Here is an 18,169-nt window from a genome sequence, read left to right on the forward strand (position 1 = left end):
TAGTGGCACAGCCGGATCAAGTGAAGAATCTATGCGGAGAGATTAGGAACTGTGCTTCGCTGTCCACGTTACTCCCACCCACAAGGCCAAGGCAAATTCTAACCTGGCTAGGCCGGCAGCACCAACGAACTTGAGTACAGAGAAGCTGCAGAACTCGCAGCCTAGGAGCCTTCCCCGGATGGGCCCGGTCCTTACCCAGGAGCTCACCAGGCGCTCAAGACTGTGGCGCTCAGCAGCGCTACTAGGAAATGCCACAAAGCTGAGGGCTGCCTGAGAAGGGGATTTTGCCTCTCAGCACTGTCCATGCCTCCTCAGGAAGCTCTGTGGAGTGGGAAGTAGGTCCCAAGAAGAGGAGAGGATTTTTTGAGGAGAAAGAGCCGCAGCAGCCCCAGCCGGGACTTTGTGCCTCACCGACTAACTGCAGAAAGCAGCTTCCCAGGCCGCAGGTTGGGAAGGACCAGTGGCCATAGGTGAGAATGCTTGAGATAGTGGAGGCTAATAAAATAAAGAGAAAGACAATGATCTAAACTTGTCTTTTTTAACCTTTTTGGAAGTGAAGTCCCCTTTGGAAAATCTAAGGCCAAGTTCTGACTCTTATCCTGTGAGAAACGCACATCTGTACATTCCCACAATTTGACCCATCGTTTTCAAGGAGTTCACAGACCCCCTCAAAGGCTTCTCCATGGGCCCTCCAGAATATTGCAGAACTCTGGAAATTCAGCGACCTGGCCAATTTGACTGGTAAGACAAGCAGGGTGTCTCATTGTAGGCAGCTCAGGCCCTGTCTGGTCAGGGCCCTGTAGGGTGGCCAAATGGGCTTCTAGGCTGGATGGGATCCAAGACCGGGTGTGCTCCAACTAAGGTTACAAAAGTCACCTTGGTACTGCATCTGCTACAAGAAGGCTGCCCCGGCTTCGGCTGCAGAGTAGAAGAGGTGGAAGGCCGGCTGCAGACTCTCAGACCGTGGCATTGGCACTTGGGTCTTCACCACCCTTTGGGGAGAGCTGGATGTTTTTCTCCAGCATCTTTTCCCCCTTGTAATAGACCAAAAGGAATGTTTGGTTTGTGCTGTTTTTTGCTTTTAAAAAAGCTGTGTAAGCGTGTGTGGGAACCCCTCTATGGCCCAGGACCACCACCCCACCCCCACCGGGGCTTGCTGAGCCGACAGCCAACGCAGAGCCTGCGGGTGTGCCTGGGACGCAGACTGGCCTGGCGCTGCTGCTGGTTCGGAGAGAAGATATCCACGCAGCAGAAGCTCACGTTAAACGTGGCTGCCCTCAGCCCTCCTGGAGCTTCCAGCAAGACTCCACACTCCCACAGAGGTGTTAGCTTCCTCAATAGACTAGTCCATTTATCCATCACCTTGGCTTTCCTGAGATTCCCCACCTTCTGGAGATTAAGAAAAGCGATTCAGTTACAGCGTTAGTCGGCTTCACCTTCTGGACACACGCTCTCCCTCTTGCCATTTGCCTTCTTTCCTTCTCTCCCTTTCACCCTCCCTCTCAGCTGCTGAATTTCTCTCCCGTTCTCAGGTTGCCTTTGACTTAAAACTCTCGGTGCCTGCTTGCTTCAGCCAGGCCTGTGGAGCAGTTCTGTGGCAGCCATCGGGGCCCACGTTCCATTTAGGAGTAAATATCACCCATTTCTACCTGAGTAATAACACTCTTCCCTCCCCCATGGTTATGGAGCCAAAGTAAATGCCAGGCAGGTCGAATAAGCCCTTTGGTGAAGATTACAATGCGGTTCACCAGGCATCAGATTTGTCCTCCTGAGTAAACCCTTGCAAATGATGAGAAATAATAAACTACCACCAAAAAATTCTTTTTAAAAATACGAGGTATTGAGATTGAGATAGCCAGTAAACAATTTGTATCTGAAGGTCGCTCTCAATGCTTTCAGGGCTCAGAATTATCTGACTGGCTATGGAGTTGGGCTGCGGCCCCACAGAGGGAAATAAACACTACTTCCATGTGTCCGGCTTTAACAAAAATTCTGGACTCCTCTGATTCACGTATTTACTGCCGAATTAGAAATTTTTTTGGTAAGCAATGATGTTCTTTTCTCGTCCATCTTTAAGAATGTCAGCATTTCCAGGGATACTGGATGTGTGCAGTCAAATACCAGGTGCAATATATCCCTCAACAACCCACTTTAAAATTTTTTCTAAATCCAACCACTGAACTAGCCCTTCTCTCCTGATGAGGAGAGTGTTCGGGCCTTTTCACACACCCCCTAAATTGCAATGTCCTTAGTTTTGTTCATAACAAAACTGCATCTGGCCTTGAAACGAGAGGTGGCTCTGGGATTTTAGAGAGGGCTCGGCTGCAGAGAGTGCCGTGTGGGCACCCAAGCCTTCCTGTGGTTGCCTTCTTCTGGCAGTATTTGGAGCTCCTGCTCAACAAAGACTAGTGACTTTCACAGGCAAAAACCACACACATGCAAGCAGCCCCTACTTTCTCTCAGATTCCCCCCACTCACCTATGCATTGTATATTTGTGAAAATAAAAGAACCATTTCAAGAAACGTATGAAAACATATTAGAATAAAAATTTAAATACAGGAAAAGGAGGAATTTGAATCTGGCCTCCGAAAATGTAAGTGAAATGATTATTTAAAACTTGTTTTATGACCACCCTGATGGAGAGATTGTTCGATCAGAGTTTATCCTCAGTGCCAGCTTTTGAAAATGTATAGGTATTTACCAATACAGTTTTTGCATATTTATAAAATATGCAAAAGATCTCATCTTTGCATCTAGGAAATTGCTTCAAAACCCAAGCCAGGTTTATAGCGGTACATTCCAAATAAACAATACAGACTTCTCTGGCAGCCTGAAAAATCAAGTGCGACTTTTCCGAATTGGCTCTTTTCTAAACAAAGGTTTCCCCCAGGCTGCTTGGCAGACCTAGAGACCTCACCTGGTAGGAAACCAGCGACAACCCGGACGTCTGCCCCAGGGAATAAGCCCATCCCAGCGGCCAGGGTCGCTGACCACCTCGTTGTTTGGCGTAGAAACTTTGTTTTCCCCAGTCCCGCCATCTCTTTTTTATCCCCATCGCACCCCCCTATCCCGGCACAGCCCGGGACCCTTTCGCTTGGATGCCCCCCATCTCTGGCTCATCTCATTCTGAATATTTCTACAAACTCGAAGGATCGCTTTGGGTGATTGCTGGCGCAAGGAGCTAAAACCGTCGACTTCCCACTTAGGCCTGCCTCTGCTTTCCAACCTTAGGGAGCGATGGGAGGGGGTGGGGTGTGGGCTGAGCGCCTGTAGCGTCACCCCGGAGCGCACAAACCCAGCCACTTTCCCCAGCCCTGCTCAGACATCGGCCACCTCCCCACTCCCGCCCCAGCCAGACTGAAATTGCTAAACTTGTGGCCTCTTACCTTGACACATTTCCGAAATCACTGCCAAGGGAGAGCTGGCTTCTCCGCGCCGCGACGCCTGCGAGGCCTAGAGAAGGTGCGTTGCTTTAAATTACACCACCAACCACTTCCTGAAGGTGAGCCTCCCTTTTTTTTTGATGCGAAGGGGAGCGGGACAAGTGAAATAACGTAACGTGCTGCTCTTAGTATCAGAAGCGAACAAAGGCCAAGAATCGCGCTGGGGTTCCCCGCTCCCCAGCGGCTTTGACATTGATCGGAAGTGCGCCATCTCGTGGCGGCTGAGCGCCTAGGCCGGGCCCGAACTCAGTCTCAAGCCGGGAGAAGGAAACAGGCTCCAGGCAGAGACAGAGAGAGAGAATGCGCCCAGCCCGCTGCTAAAGAGATCTCATTTTTACATCTAAGAAATTGCTGCAAAACCCCAGCCGGGTTTATAGCGGCGCATTCCAAATATGCAAATGGGCCGGCTCCGGACGGGTTTACGACCACATTGTCACAGCCATCGGAGGATGGGCTTTTATAGGGCTCAGAAATCAAACCCGCGCCCGCTCGCTGCCCGCCCCGCTAACAGGCCTCCTGGCTAGACTCTCTCTAGCAACTTGCGAGACTTTGGTTAATCTTTAACCATACCAAAGGAAGTCTTTCCTTAAACCCTAGGCTTCCCTGCCCACCCCCTCCCTGCTCCCCAGGAGAGTGCTCATTCACCTCTGTGTGTCTATCAACCCAGACATTCATCTCGGGGTCTATCCCACTCCCCTTTGAGCCCGATTTCCCCAGTCGCACCAGTTAGACAAACACACAAACAAATAAACAAAGCCAAAGCCGGGTCTGGGGGTCTGGGGCCTCTCTCCAAATTTGATCCTCTCTGCCGCTCTGGCCCTGCCTGGGTGGCTAGGAAGAGGGTGAGTGGGGGTGGGGTGGGCAACAAAAGGCTCTGGCCTTACTGCCCTGCCCCTCAAGGTTATGGGTGATGTCCAAATTTAAGGCAGAAGTTCAAAGGCAGGAAACAAAGAGGAAACCGGCATCTTTCTTTCCCCAAAGGGAAAAGGCAGCCTCCGCTGGGAGCTGATGAGAAAGCGCCCTTAGAGGCTCCTGAGAGTCTGCTGTCTTTGTACCCAAACCCATCTCCCTCTTGCTGAAGGGATCCTCAGGGCACCCGAGAGGTTCCACTTCAGGCCTCCTAGTCCTGAGGTGAGCAAGCCCAGCTTGGGATCAGACCCACTGGCCACTTCAAGCTTCAAAGCTTTCTCCCAGGGCTGGGGTCAGTCTGAAAGGATGAAGCCTCGTATTCCAGTCCCGGAGATAACCCATTCCGGGGACCCCACTTCCCAAAAGGACCTGGCCAGTCACCCTAGCTTCCTAAGCCTGGCTTCTAGTGGAGTTAAATCCTGACTCAGTCACCTCCCCACCCCCTTAGGGGCCTGGTAACTTGCCCCTTTCCTGGTGGGGGGGTAATGAGGGGGCAGACATTTGGCAGTAAAAGGCAAACAGGGAGAGGAATGTCACACCAAGACCCAATACTCAAGTTTCCACCGTCTTTATTTTCCTTGTGCCCTGTCGCCTGTATACATGCTGCGACATACTTGGTGGGTGAGAATGGAGGACAGGCCAACTCCCCCGTTACAAACAGAGCCACCAGACACTTCTTAACACAGGAAGGCAGAGGAGATTCAATGGGTGTGTGTGTGTGGGGGGCTGCCTGGCTTTCTCAGCTGAGGTTCTCAGGCCCTGGCCGAACTACCTGAGAGCATCCCCTAACACTTTCTAAACATTGCAAGAAATTAAAAAGACCATTCCCAACGCGTTTCCTGCCTCCTCCAGTACCCCAAAGGAAATCAACTAATGGCAAAAAAAAAAAAAAAAAAAAAGTATTCAAACAAAATAGGTTATGGTTCCTTTATTTACAAGTCTTTTGAACACCATCCCTGTATGAAGCGTACATTCAAATATTCTTAGCAGTGAGTGAGTTTAACCGTTGAACACTGTAAACAGATACAGCCTTTAAATATTTTCTTCATCATCTTTTTTCCCCTCTACATTGCATCTTTTAAAATTCGCTTTGGTTCCTGCAGGGAAATATATATATAATATAATATTTATCTTTTAAAATAATTCCAAATTGCTCTCGACCTCTTGGAAGGTCGCCGGAAGCTTCCAAGCTCAGTTCTGGGGTGGTGAAGGACAGAGTGCGGCGCCGGAACCGGGTGTTTTGGGAGACACGAGCCCCTCATAGCTGGGGACCGCTGGCCAGGCCTGCTGCTCCTCTGAGCAAATCCAAGCTTCAATTAAGTGTGGGGGAGATTTTGCCAAGCTGCTGCACTCCACAGGCATTTCCTGCAGAGATCTCGGGGCCAGCGGCCTGGGTGAAGTCTCTTGGCTTTTTGATGTCTTCCACCTCGGGGAACGCTCTGCTCTGCCACCAGGCTTTAGGCCTGAGTGGCAGGCCAGGACGAAGACCTTCATGGGTAGGAAAAACTAGGTGGGGTGCAGGAGGTGACTGCTAGAAACTCAGGCCTGGGACAGTGCGATGAGTGGCTAGGAGAGGTGGAGAGCCACAACTGTCACCTGGAATTGTAGATTTTTCTTCCCTCAAGGATCAGCAGCCCTCTCCCACATCATATCTACCTCTTATTCCAGCCGTCTTTCACATTGGCTTTGGAAAGCAGCCCCCTTCCTGCCATCTAGGAATCCTGCCCCTTCCTCCTACTCCTGTCCCCAAGCTGAACTGGGTTTGGAGATCGCATAGCTTCTTGATGCAGGGGTCCTGGGGATGGGCAGGCTCCATGTGGAGGGTCCTGGGCCGGAGTTGATCTCCAGGGGGCCTGGCAGGGGGCTGTGTCCCTGATGGAGACCACACCCAGCCCGAAGCTCCGCAGTCTCCAAGAGTGAACCGCCAGGGGTCCCAAACCATTCATTCTAGTAGATGCACAGCTCTCCAAATCCAATTACTGTTAGGAATCTTAACCACAGATGCCCAAGAGAGTCCCAGGCCACCTCTTTCCAGGCTATCTCCGTGTAGCCTCTCCTCTCTTGCACATCTCCTTTCTTCAGAAGTCACTGTGTGCCTTGACCTTGTCAAGGGCAAAATCTGCATATAATCTCACGTGTATGAAGCCCCCCCACCCAATTCCAGCTGGCTAGATAGAGCCTTAGAGGAGCGGGTTGGCTGAGTAGTACTGTAAACGGTCTCTGTTAATTTTTTTTTCCTTCATTCTCCTGTTCTGAAACCAGATTTTGACTTGACGGTCGGTGAGGTTGAGCATGCGAGACAGCTGCAGGCGCTTCTCTTTGTTGATGTACACGCTGAAGAAGAACTCCCGCTCCAGCTCGCGGATCTGGTACTTGGTGTAGGGGCAGCGCTTTTTTCGGGTGCGTTGGCCACCTGTGGAGGGCAAAGAGGCTGGGAGTGAGCCAGGTGTGGGGGCTGCAATTCATCCCAGAGGCCCCCGTGGAGGAAAAGGGCTGGCCCCAGGGCCTGGAGGCCCTGCCCAAGCCCCATCAAGGTCTCCCCAGGCCCCGTCTTCAGGCTTCTACAGCCGGCCTGGGACAGGCTGCAGGCAGAGGCTCAGGCCCAGATAAAAGCCAGCTCCCTAGATAGGCCCCCAGGGAAGCTGCTCAGGCTGCCCCCAGAGCAGAAAGGAGGGCTCCTCACAGCAACAGGCGAGTTTGTGCCGCGGAAGCCGCTTTCAAAGCAGCCAAGTGGGGGTTGCCGGCTGCCTGCAGCCCGGCCAGACTAAACAAACTGCCGCCCGCGGACATTTCACCTTCCAGCACCTGGGAGCCGCTTCTCGAGGCGGTAAAGGAGGCCCCAGCCCCGGTCTTTCTCGGCTGCGGTCAGGACTCGGCCCGCGTTAACGTCTGGGGCAGCTGCGGGGTCTTTGTCAGCCTGAGTCCGGGCCACCAGCTCCTGCCCCCCTGGCCAGCCTCTTGGCTTCCGCGAGGTGAGGAGGTGGCAGCGGAAGCCTCCTACCCTGGGCCTTCGCTGAGCACCAAGGCCACACAGCCGTCCCGGTCCCCCCGCAGGGCAGGAGTGCTGTTTTAGATAGGGTGGAGGGAAGAGGGGTTTCCCAAGGCTGCGGGCAAGCTTGACTTGCTCCCCTTTTCAATAAAACTCCACAAGAGGTAAAGAAAAAAACCCCGCTTTTGACAGATTGAATAACAATTGTGAGTAACATGCAGTCGGACAGAAGGCGGCACTTAATTGCCACCGCGCCAGAGGAAAATGGCTTCCTTTGGACAAAAAGGCCAACTTTGGGTTAATTTGTTTCTTTTAATATATTGCTCAAGCTAAGCGGGCTATTTTATCTGTTAAACACGCTGCTAGCGCCGTCGTTAAACAGCGATGCCTTTGAATGCCGGCCGGGGCTGGAGTCCCTGCGCAACACATGGCTTTTATAAAAATCTCCAGATTACCTCTCTATCAAAGGCTCCCGGAGCCCTTGCAGGGGGAATTTACAGGCGCCCACCTCCGGCTCCCTAGCCCCGGAGCTGGCCCCGAGCGAGGTCGAGCTGCCGGGCTTGGGAGCCGAGAAGGGAAAAAAGGGAAAAAGGGAGTTGTTTTTTTTTTGCAGGCATGCCTTGGCCGGTGGGTATTTCACGGCCAATTTCAGCACTCGCCACGTGATCCCGCCTTTTATAACAAAGTTTTGTTGGGGGAAACCTAAAGGCCCTTCATAAACCTTATATGCTTATAAAACAGCATATAAAAATTTAACAGCGGTGCTGCGCTAGATTTCCAACTCCCCTTTCATAAAGCGCAGGGCGCTGCCTTTATACGTACTGGAGCCGCCGGCCTTGTCCTCAGTGTGGCCGGAAGACGACTCGGGGCTGCTGCTGCTCTCCGGGCGCCGCCGCCGCTCCTTCTCCTCCGCCGCCGCCGCCGCCTCCCGGCAGCCGCCGCCGCCGCCGCCGCCGTCCGAACTTGAAGTTGCCGGCGTGCCCGTGGCCGCTGCCGCCGCCGCCGCCGCCGCGGAGGTCGCCGCGGCCGCCGGGGGCCCCTTCTCGGCGCTCTTGTCCCCGGGGTAGTCGGAGGAGGCGAGGTTTTCCGGGGTGCCGTAGGCCGTCTCGAAAAACTGGTCGAAAGCCTGTGGCAGGACGCCGTTCCTGCCCACGGTGCTATAGAAATTGGACGAGACGGCGGGGGTGGGGTGGTGGTAGACGTTGGCCGAGCTCTTGGCCAGCACGTCGCCAGGCACGCCGGCCGCGCTGGGCGCCTGCAGGCAGTCTCTGTGCACGAGCTCCTCCGCGGAGTAGCAGTGGGCCAGATTGCCGCGGGGGTGCCATTTAGTGGCGGGCTCAATGGCGTACTCTCTGAAGGTCACTTCCCGCACGGGTTGGACCTGGGGCAGGTTGGAAGAGTAGGAGTATGTCATTGGGCGCGAAGACGGGGTCTGGGGCAGAAAAGAAGGGAGGCTGGAGAAATCTGGACCCGAGACGTAGTAAGTACAACTTGGCAAATACATGTTAGAGGAGCAGGGACCACGCTCATCAAAATCCATCATTGGGCTACCTTGGGCTCTCCGCAGTAGCCGAGCTTAACATGATTCTCCACTGCAGCTGCCTCTTTGAAGCGGATCCGTGAAGTAGAAATTTGGAGACGTAAGCTGACGTGGAAATCTATCCCCATCCTTAGCAGGGAGGTGCTGGTCATGTGACCCGATGTTGAAATTGACAAGCTGCGAGCTAGTCCGGGCCTTTTTTTTTTTTTTCCCCTTTCCTTTTTTTTTTTCCCTCACTCCTCGGCTTCCTTTCTTTGTAGCCACCTCAGGGGAAGCAACAGATCGTCACTCGGTGTTCTCACCGAAAGCACGTAATCGCCGGTGTAACTCATGTTGGCTGGGGGGCCTCCCGGCGCGCGGCGAGGCTGGGGTGCGCCCCCATGCCACTCGCTTGGGCTCAGCTGCACGATCCTGGCCCTCAAGTGCGCCGAGGGCGGTGAGAGAGCTCAACTCCTGCCACCCACAACTCCCCGGGTGAGGGATGCCTCAGACTGGGGGTGACTGGGTGGGAGCTCGTCGCTGGGTGGCCCGTGCGTGGTCTTGGAATCTATTCGCCTGGAGGCTAGCGTTTGCACCTTCTTCGCTGTCCCCCTCCCACAGGCTTGCTCTGGGAACCACCTCTGCCTCCTGCCCTGGCCGGACCCCCTTCGGGGCCAGGGTTCGCAGCCGTGGATGTGCCTGCCTCGTGACTTGCCCGATTTGCACGGTGGCTTGATTACACGCTCGCATTCATGGTCACTTCCGAAGCGCTTTAGTGCCTTCCGTCCCTAAACCGCCAACAACCGGGGCGGCTTCCCCCGCGGTTTGTCAGGGATCCGCAGGTCCCGGAAGGGCCTTCGTCTTACCCGGGATCCACCTCCCCTTCATCCTCCCAGGCAGCCTCCTCACCCCACCCCCTGCCCTTGTAGAAACCCCCTCCTCCTCGCTGCCTGCCTGGGTTCAGAGTCGCTCCGGAGAGCCAGAGGCGCGGGGGCTGCGCCGCGGCGCACTGGTCCGCCCACCCGCCTGGTCTGGAGCTGAGGACTCGGGAAACCATGCAGTTGAGGCGAGCCTTGGGCTGCTTTAGAGGCGCTGATATTCGAGGAGGCTTCTCCTGGGTACGCTGCACCTTCCAGGGGCCCATCAGGCTGCTAGCGGAGCTCCAGAGCTGTAGGGAGAGTGGGGGCAGCCAGGAGGGGGAGAGGGCCAGGGAGCCGGCTGAGAAAGGGGTAACAAGCCTCCTCTCCTTCCCTGAAAGCGTGAGAGGCAGGGATGTGCAGGACAGAAACTCAGAAGGCCCGGCGCCTTTCTTGCTACTCATCCCACAGGAGGAACACAATGCCAAAAGAAAGAGACGTGTTCCCCAAACTTCTAGCACCTTGGGTGACAAGGATGCCTTGAAAAGGCTAGGTTTGAGCTAAAGATAGAGACAGAGGCCATAGAAGCTAGTATGAGTCTAGCTTTGTTGGGAAGAGGAAAGAAAAATATTGAGATGGTGAAAAATGCTGGCCATCCTGCAGGATTGGATGAACAACGTTTGGGAGAAGTGAAAGAAAAGGGCATAGAGCAGCCAGGCAGGGCCAGGAGCGGGAGGGGCCCAGCCCTGAGACCTCCCCACACCTATCTTCTTGGAAAAAGCTGGATGTCGCTGAAGGAAAGTCGAAAAATGAAAAAGGATAACCTTTTCCCTTTCCCCATCCAGGAAATAGCCAAAGGTATTTATATATCTTGGGGAGATTTAGAGTATAAACTCTAAGATCTTTGGTATTTAAGTGTCAACATCGATTTATTTATTTATTGCTGAGCTGACTGTAACTGACTCAATAACAAATCTAATCATGTTTTGCACTGGAAAAGAAATATTCTCATTATGTATTTTCTTCAAATGATGGGCCACCATTGCACTTGAATACCCGCTGTAAATATCAATAATATCGAGTAATTACTCTGTAGTGGAGTAAACTAATTTATTAGCATTAATGTTTATGTGGCTCCTACCCCCCTTCTTTACAAGGGTTGCTTATCACAAATCAAACTCCTCGGACACATTGGTTTAATGAACTCTTTATTCAGGATTTGCTGCAAGAACTTTCATGCCCCTTGAATCCCTGAGAGTTGAACTTGAAATTATTCGTGCATCTTCAGCTTGACATATTTGTCCACTGTGGCTTGTGCAGCGGGCAGTAGCGGTGTGAGTGAGACGGTCTGGGTCGGAGGAGGAAAGTTTTTGGGAAAGGTAGCTTGAGACCTCCTAAAGCTGGGAATCACTCTTACAGAATTGCCCTGCAGCGAAAAAACCTCGATTTCAAGTGGCAAACAACAAGGCAAAATATTTATTTCTCCACAGCATCTCTTTCTTGGAGACAGAATGTAAAAGGGAAAACGGAGAGGTTTGGAACAGCGGTATTTGACCCGTTCCCTGCCTTGATTTTGGCTCTCCCAAAGTCTCTCCCTGCAGCCCACCCGGTCCCCACCACCCCGACCCTCCAACAAAAGGAATGCATGAGGGGTTTCAGTCACTTTGCTATAACAAAGGCGCCACCATTTCGGGGCTTGCCCCGCCCCTGGGTGAAGGCAAACAAATTCTTGCACTTGTATTAGGGCTTTTAAGACTATAATTGAACCCGGGGGCGTCTAGGAGAGCCGAAAACAGTTCTAGACAGACCTGGGGTTTTATAGCAGTTTTGGCAGTCAACTTCAGCTTGTGCCTGAGCAGACCGGCTGCGGTGGCCCGCCAGCGGGGGACGCCAGGCCGTCTCCCCCAGCTGCACCTCTCCTAATTAGATCGGGGTTTCCCCTTGGTGCTAGGGAGAGGGGGTCCCCGCAGAAAGGTTGGTATGGGGATGTGCGCTGTTCTGCATAGCCAATGCCTCCCATGTTCTTGATGGCCAAGCCGAGAGGGTGCCGGCAGGTCTGGATCCCATGGGCGTCTGCAGGAGACAAAGGCGAATTCCCGAGGAAAGGCTGGGGCTGAGGAAGGCTCTCCGGGAGCGGCTGGCAAGACAATTCGGAAGGCTGTACCGAAGCGGGGTGCCGGGAGGGACTTGCAGCCTAGAAGGGGGCGGGTGGGGGCGCTGCCGGGAAATGAAGGAAGGAAAAAAGGCTCTCGACGCCAGAAGGGAAAACGCCTGGAGCGACGAATGCTTTTAGTTCCCCAGCAGGGACAGGAGGGGGTGCTCAGATCCCCAAGGCTGCGCACTGTTCCCAGCTTTGTCGTCTCCTGCCCCTCTTGCCCAGAATACCCTGGCGGTGTGAAAGTTGGGGAGGGGGGTAGTTCGGGGGTGCGCGCAGTTCTGAGGATCAGATAAAATCTTGGGGAAGCATGGGAGGCAGAGCTGCGGGTCCTTGGTTTTGACTTTGCTCTGAGCCTAATTGACTCTTCCGCTTTACAGGAGGCCTAACAGCCGAGCTGAGCCCACCCAGCTCAGGGAAAGACCCGACGCGAGGCTAAGGCGGCCCTGGAAGGCCAAGTCCGAGTGGCATTTCTTGAAGAGGCTGAGACGGGCAAGGCTGTGACATTGGCCCTGGCGACTGGTTTCCCATGAGCTCTTCTTTCTCAGGAGCTCCAAAGCGCAGGGCCATCTCCAGAAAACAGACATCAACGTGTATTTCCTTTTATCGTCAACCCGGAGCCCCTCGGCAGCAAATGCAAGAGGCCAAAAATGTTTTGGAGGAAGAAAAACAAAGGCAGGAAGTGGCGGCGGCCTGACGGTGCGTGTGTGTCTGCGGAGAAGGGAGGGAGCCGTTTCAATCTCTTGTTGTTTTTCCAAACTTCAAGGTCTAGGCAGCTTTCGCAGGGTTGGCCCCGTCGCTCCGCGCGCAGCATTTGGAGATGGCCACCCCGAGAGGAGAAGGCTGGCGCCCGCGCCAGCCTTGTTAAGCGGAAACGGCTAACGAGGCGATTTGCTCAGCAAAGCAGACCGAGCCTTTCCAAAGCTTAGTTTGATTTGGCCCTAAAAGTGGGGTGGGGGTTGGGGGGTTCCGCAGCGCCTCCCGACTCTCCTCAGGCGGACTGAATGCGCCCTAGCAGGAGGATTCGTGCGCCCTGCGCTCCATGCGCCTTCCCAGGCGGGATATCGCAATAAAGTGTGTCCAGGTGCCTCTGCCCAGCACTGCCGCCTCCGCTTCTTCTTGCAGTCGAGGGGTCTGCGCAGCAGCCGCAGGGCGCCTGCTGGCGGTGTCCGGGCTGGGTAGCCTTGGCGCGGTCGGTGCGCACTGGGGGCAAAGTGAAGCCTTTTCGATGAGGTTGTCTTGCTGGAGGCATTTCCAGCAGAGTCACTGGAGAGACACGAGCTGAAAGACTGTCACTTGATAGGCAGCCTAACACCCGCTTACTCCAAGGGAGGATAGAGCTGTAGGCAGGGAGCACCTCCAGACTCCTGGGTTCCCAGCCCCCGTGGCCCTGCTGCCAGGCTGCACTCTTCTCTCTGTCGGGGCTGGCTAGGTTGCCGGCAACGGCTCATCGTCCAGAAATCTGAGAATCCGATGTCCCCAGTGCCTGCACTTGCAGCCCTTTGACTGCTTAGTGTGTAGCCCATAGTGTGAATGCCAACACCAGGCTGCCCGCCCACCGCATTCCCTCCCGGGCCGCTCCTGTCTCCCTGCAGCTCCTGCTTGCCTGTCTCTCTCGCCCAGCCTCTTTCCAGCCACGTCTCCCCTTCTGCGGCTGCCTGCCTCTTCTGATGCCTCTGCTAGGCTGAGCAAGAGCTGAGGTGCCAATGGAGGGCACCCAGTACTCAAACACAGAGAAGGGGTGCTGTTAGGTGCCTGACTCTCCCCCAATTCAGGCCTCCAGCAGGGATCTGAACTGGGCCTCGCACCTCCTTCTGAATACTCCACTCCAAGGCCCTGACACACTCTTTTTCTCTCCCTCTCTCTCTCACCAACACTTCCTCCTCTTCTTGGGACTCAGCTCCTGCTTTTCTAGGCCTGGCAATCCTGGATGGCAGCTGGCCTGGGAGGAGTCAGACCTACTTGACAGACTGAACCTCACTCCCAAAGATCTACAGTTGTTTACCTGTGGACCCCTTAGGGAACCAATTTTTTTGCCTCTTCTTGCTGGTCTGAGCTCTTACCTTCCTCTGTCCCTAAATGTCATACCTGTTTCTAGAAAGCTACACAGAGGACGATCAAGAGCCAACTGGGGGGCTCAGGGTGGAAAGAGCCACCAAGCCCTTCCTGGGGTTGGAAGCCAGGGTTTTCTTTGGGAGCCATCCCCTTCCAAGGAGGAAGTGTCTTGGAGGTGCATCTGTCTTCCATGGTGAGCCTCGGAAATGGGTTTTCTGGGAAGGCCCAGGAGATGTCCCAGTATTTGTTCTCAGGAAACTATCAGCAGATCATAGCCAATCTATCATACTTCCAGGCACTGTCTGGAGGCGGTGCTGAGGCTTCGATGAAATATCAGGAGACCGCCCCTTCCCCCCATCACTAGCAGGTGGAGCCAGGGGTTCATTTATCCCCTTGGCTTGGCAAGGCACCTGCCTTGCCCACAAGCTCCTCTACCTTTTCCTAAAACATAGAAACAGGTAATGCCTTGAACTTGACCTTACGGTTGGTTATCATCTGACTCAAAGTTTCAATCCTCCAAGATCCCTAAATAGCTGAAGAAGTCCACATCCTTCCCCTGGCCCCTGAGGGGTAGGGCACAGGGCTCAGCTGAGGGGCTCAGACACCCAAACAATCTGGTTACTATTTAGTTTAGTGGGTTCCAAACCAATGGGAAAAAGAGAGTTACTTCCTTTGAGAACTACTTTTATTGTTATTGTTGTGGACTCATTAAAGAAGAATTTTTTCCCTATCGAGGGGGGACAAATGGGGTGGGGGGAACCTTGAAGGGCAAAGCCCTGGTTCTCAGCATCTGCCTTCCATTCTCCCTGTGACTTCGGCGCAAACGGGTTTCCCCAGCCAAGTGTGTCTGCAATAAAGAGGACAAAAGAGGGCAGCCCAACCAGAAGGCCAGCTCTGGCCCTCAGGGTCTGGGTTCCCGCAGCTGTGGCTCAGAGGAAGGCCCCATGCCCCAAGCTCCAGCCGCCTCTAGGGCAGCTCCCCAGGCTCCTCCGTTTGTTTCTGCTCATCGGTGATCCATGGCTCACATTCCAGACTTGAGAAGAGTGAGCCCCAGCCGGTCCAGCCCTGCTCTAGGAGTCTCCCTCACACACCCTGCCAGGGAGTTCTGTGATGGGACCCACGCACGGGGAATCCCTCCAGCTAGTGTCTCCTCAAAGCACTGCTCCACCGGTGCAGCCCTAGGGATAAAGCCTAGCTTTTCTGTCTTCTGTGAAAAACAAGATGCAATCATTTGCTGGGCCTCTTTGATTCACCTGGAGCAATAAGCTCAGGGGCAGACGGGCTTAAGCTATTTGTTGACCACTGGGCCTCATGTGGTGACCTGCTGCAGGCAGGCTATGGGCAGAGGGAAGGGGCTCCCATCCCTCCAGAGCACAGTGAGGGGGTTCTTGGGGCACGAGAGAGTCAGGGATTTTTACCTTTGGCAGAATGCACCTCTCTTCTTGGGCCAGATTGTAAGCAGGAGAAGGAGGACATCAAAGGTCTTGCCAAAGACCTGCCATGCATTGAGGGAGCAGACCTGGACTCAGGGACCTCAAGAGAGGCCCCCAGCAGGGTCCTTGCTCCCCTATCCTATTCCTGGCCCGTCCGGCCCTGCCTGGTCCCTTGTTTCTAGCGGAGCCCAGAACTCCAGTCCAGCCACCACCCTTTCTGGAGCTCGCAGGCTCTACCTCTCACCGGTCTAGGCCTCCACGGCTCCGAAGTCTCCTGGACCTTGCTCTTCCAGGACTCGCTGGAGACATCCTCTAGGCCACCCTCGGCTGCGGGAACTCCTTTTCAATAGGGCTGGGGCCGACGGAGTTGGAAACTGAGAAAGAACCCCTGCCTCCAGTCCGCAAGCCCAGGCTATCGGAACCCGCTTGTAGCCGGCCGGTTGGGTGTCCTGCGCCTTCCTGCGGCCGCCACCGCGACCGGCACTGACCAGGGAGGCGGCCACGGCGCCAAGGACTTGACCTTTGCGGAGCGAGGGGAGGGCGCTCGCTGAGCTGCCTGGAGGGGCATTCTGCTGTCTCCGGCCTCTCCCACCCAATAGCAGCCCGGACAACCCACGCATGCTGCGCTGCTCACCCCGATTCCCCCCTCCATTTCGCGCAGTGTCCGCAGACCCGCAGCCTGAACAAAGCCCCCAGCAGTGCTCTCACCACCTCCTCTGCAGCTCTTGTCCCCAACTCCTCTGGGCCAAAAGGCTCAGAGCTAGAGCCAAGCGGTCAAAGGCCCTTCTCAGCGCCCTCTTCTCTCGCCTGACCCTAGCCGCCCTCAGCCAGCGCCGGGGTACCACTCTGGGTGCCAACCGGGCCCCTGCCCGTGCCAACTTCGCGTGCGCCGGGTCCTGGCCCCGGGCTGCGGGCGACGCCAGGCCTTCAGCCGAGCGGAGCGCCGCAGAGGCGCGGGACGCAGAGAGGCGCTAGGCTGCTCACCGGCCCAGGCGGAGGCCCGGGGCAGCCAGGGGCGCCCGGATCTGGCGGCTCGGGTCCCCACGGTGGCCCTGCGTGCCCAGATCCCTCTGCACTCCCTCGGATCTCACCGCACCCCTCAGCCCGGGGCTCAGAAAGCGGAAGTATTTGGTAGAGAAAAACACGGTTTCTTTTCAGCCCGTCTCAGAACCCCTTTTAGAGAAAATGCTCCTGTCAGGTTTTATTTCCCGTTGCAAACCACCTTCCACGCTGCCAAGAATTAAGACCGGGAGAGATTAAATACCCGATTATTCTCTTGGGGAAGGAGGGGCGGGGCGGAGAAGGGGGCACCCGCACAAAACATTCGTTTGAATCGGCTTGTCCTCATCAAATAACGCCTAGGGAGGCCCGCGAAGGCCCGCTTGGGCGACGGTGACGTCAGCCCGCAGCTGCGGGGAGACTGGCGGCGCGGGTACCCGGCCCTGCAGAGGCCGCCTGGCGCGGGCCGGGGGGCCGGTGCCGTGACCTCGGCCTAACGTCCTGCTGCACGCCCCCTCCGGCCCACAAACCATCCGAGCGAGGCCGGCTCTGTAAGGGTTGGAGCCTCCATTTTGAGTAGAGGGTTCCTTTGGAAGCGTGCAGATCTTGAGCCTCGCCTGCGGCTCTGCGGCGCGCGACACCAGGCGGCCCCGCGTCCACGGCAGCGCTCCTCCAGCCTGTCCACACCCGGCCCCTGGGGCGAGCCCCGCGCCGCCGCGCGCCCGCCCGCAGAGGCTTGAACAGCTGGCACGCCGAGGTAATGATTTCTGCCGGGTGGATCCAGCTCTTCAGCCGCGCGACGGAGCCGGGCAGAAATGAAATCAACTGTGGCCAGGCCTTGGCTGCTTTCACGAAGGCGTTTTTCTGTGCCAGCGTCTTTTTTCTTCCCTTTAAAATCAAATTAAAAACAGCCAACACCTTTCAGGCGTTCGTCGGCGCTAAGCAGATGCCCAAGGATTGAAGCAGCCGATCAGAAAGCGGGTATTTTCATAAAAAAGGAAGCAGGCTGTTATTTACCCGGCGGCCTAGCAGATGAAAACATAATTATGGTGTGCCGGTCCTAAAACCTAGGCATAAATCTCCCTGGGCCCCTTGGATAACGCTACATCTTTGCTTATGAAAAATGGGATGTGAGCAACTCGCTGCACATTTCTCTGATTCTCCAGGTCTTGGGCTGCTGACACGCATTCGATCAACTTTAAAGGAATGCGCATAAATCAGCAAGCCCCAAGCGTCTCCTCGGTAAAGGTCCTCAAATCCGGAAGGGCGCCTCTGAACCCACCGGGTCTGGGGCTTAGCAGCCTGGGGCAGCCTCCGTCTCCGCTCCGAAACTCGGGAATTCGAAGAGAGGAATCGAGGCGCCGCATCTTCACCCAACCCTCCCAACGCACTCAGCAGGGTGTAATCTGCATATATATTATACGGTGAAATCCGTGTCATTAACTACCAGCACACATATGTCTCACCCTCAGCTGAATTTCACTGCCTCGTGAATTTTTAAGAAAACATCTCAGGTTGAATTTTAAAAAATAATTTTCTTTTCCCTCTTTCTTTAAAAATTTTTCTTTTTCTGTTTTCAAAAAAGCACACAATTTTAAACGGATGGCTTCAGCTCTGCATGAGGCGTAAATAGTAGTCAAATGCAAAGTGACATTTTACAATCATCCACTTAAAATATCTTAGTAAATTTGACAGTATTAAGAGCAGATGGAAAAAGTAGGGTTTTTTTTTAAAGTCCCATATTTACAATTTTTTTTAATGGCACCATGACAGGCCATTACAGCATTCAAAATCTTTGCTAATTTAATA

General features: G+C 54.7%; 1 protein-coding gene and 2 long non-coding RNA genes across 3 annotated transcripts; 1 reads left to right on the top strand and 2 right to left on the bottom strand.

The window, feature by feature from the left end:
- Nucleotides 1-5,266: 5,266 nt before the first annotated feature.
- Nucleotides 5,267-9,026, bottom strand: HOXA11 (homeobox A11). The gene is made up of 2 exons (XM_023639423.2): nt 8,165-9,026; nt 5,267-6,766 (listed from the first exon to the last, which is right to left on the bottom strand). Exons 1-2 carry the CDS (start codon nt 8,883-8,885, stop codon nt 6,534-6,536), a joined length of 954 nt encoding a protein of 317 aa, XP_023495191.1. The 5' UTR covers nt 8,886-9,026; the 3' UTR covers nt 5,267-6,533.
- Nucleotides 9,027-9,094: 68 nt separating this feature from the next.
- On the top strand, nt 9,095-12,973 carry LOC106783067 (uncharacterized). Its single transcript, XR_011437899.1, has 2 exons — nt 9,095-9,356; nt 12,254-12,973. It is a non-coding gene; the product is annotated as an uncharacterized lncRNA (long non-coding RNA).
- A 1,626-nt stretch (nt 12,974-14,599) lies between these two features.
- LOC138923780 (uncharacterized) lies at nt 14,600-16,108 on the bottom strand. Its single transcript, XR_011437902.1, has 3 exons — nt 15,606-16,108; nt 15,347-15,423; nt 14,600-14,775 (listed from the first exon to the last, which is right to left on the bottom strand). It is a non-coding gene; the product is annotated as an uncharacterized lncRNA (long non-coding RNA).
- Nucleotides 16,109-18,169: the final 2,061 nt, after the last annotated feature.

This window comes from Equus caballus, chromosome 4 (genome assembly GCF_041296265.1).
Source record: "Equus caballus isolate H_3958 breed thoroughbred chromosome 4, TB-T2T, whole genome shotgun sequence".
NCBI lineage: Eukaryota > Metazoa > Chordata > Mammalia > Perissodactyla > Equidae > Equus > Equus caballus.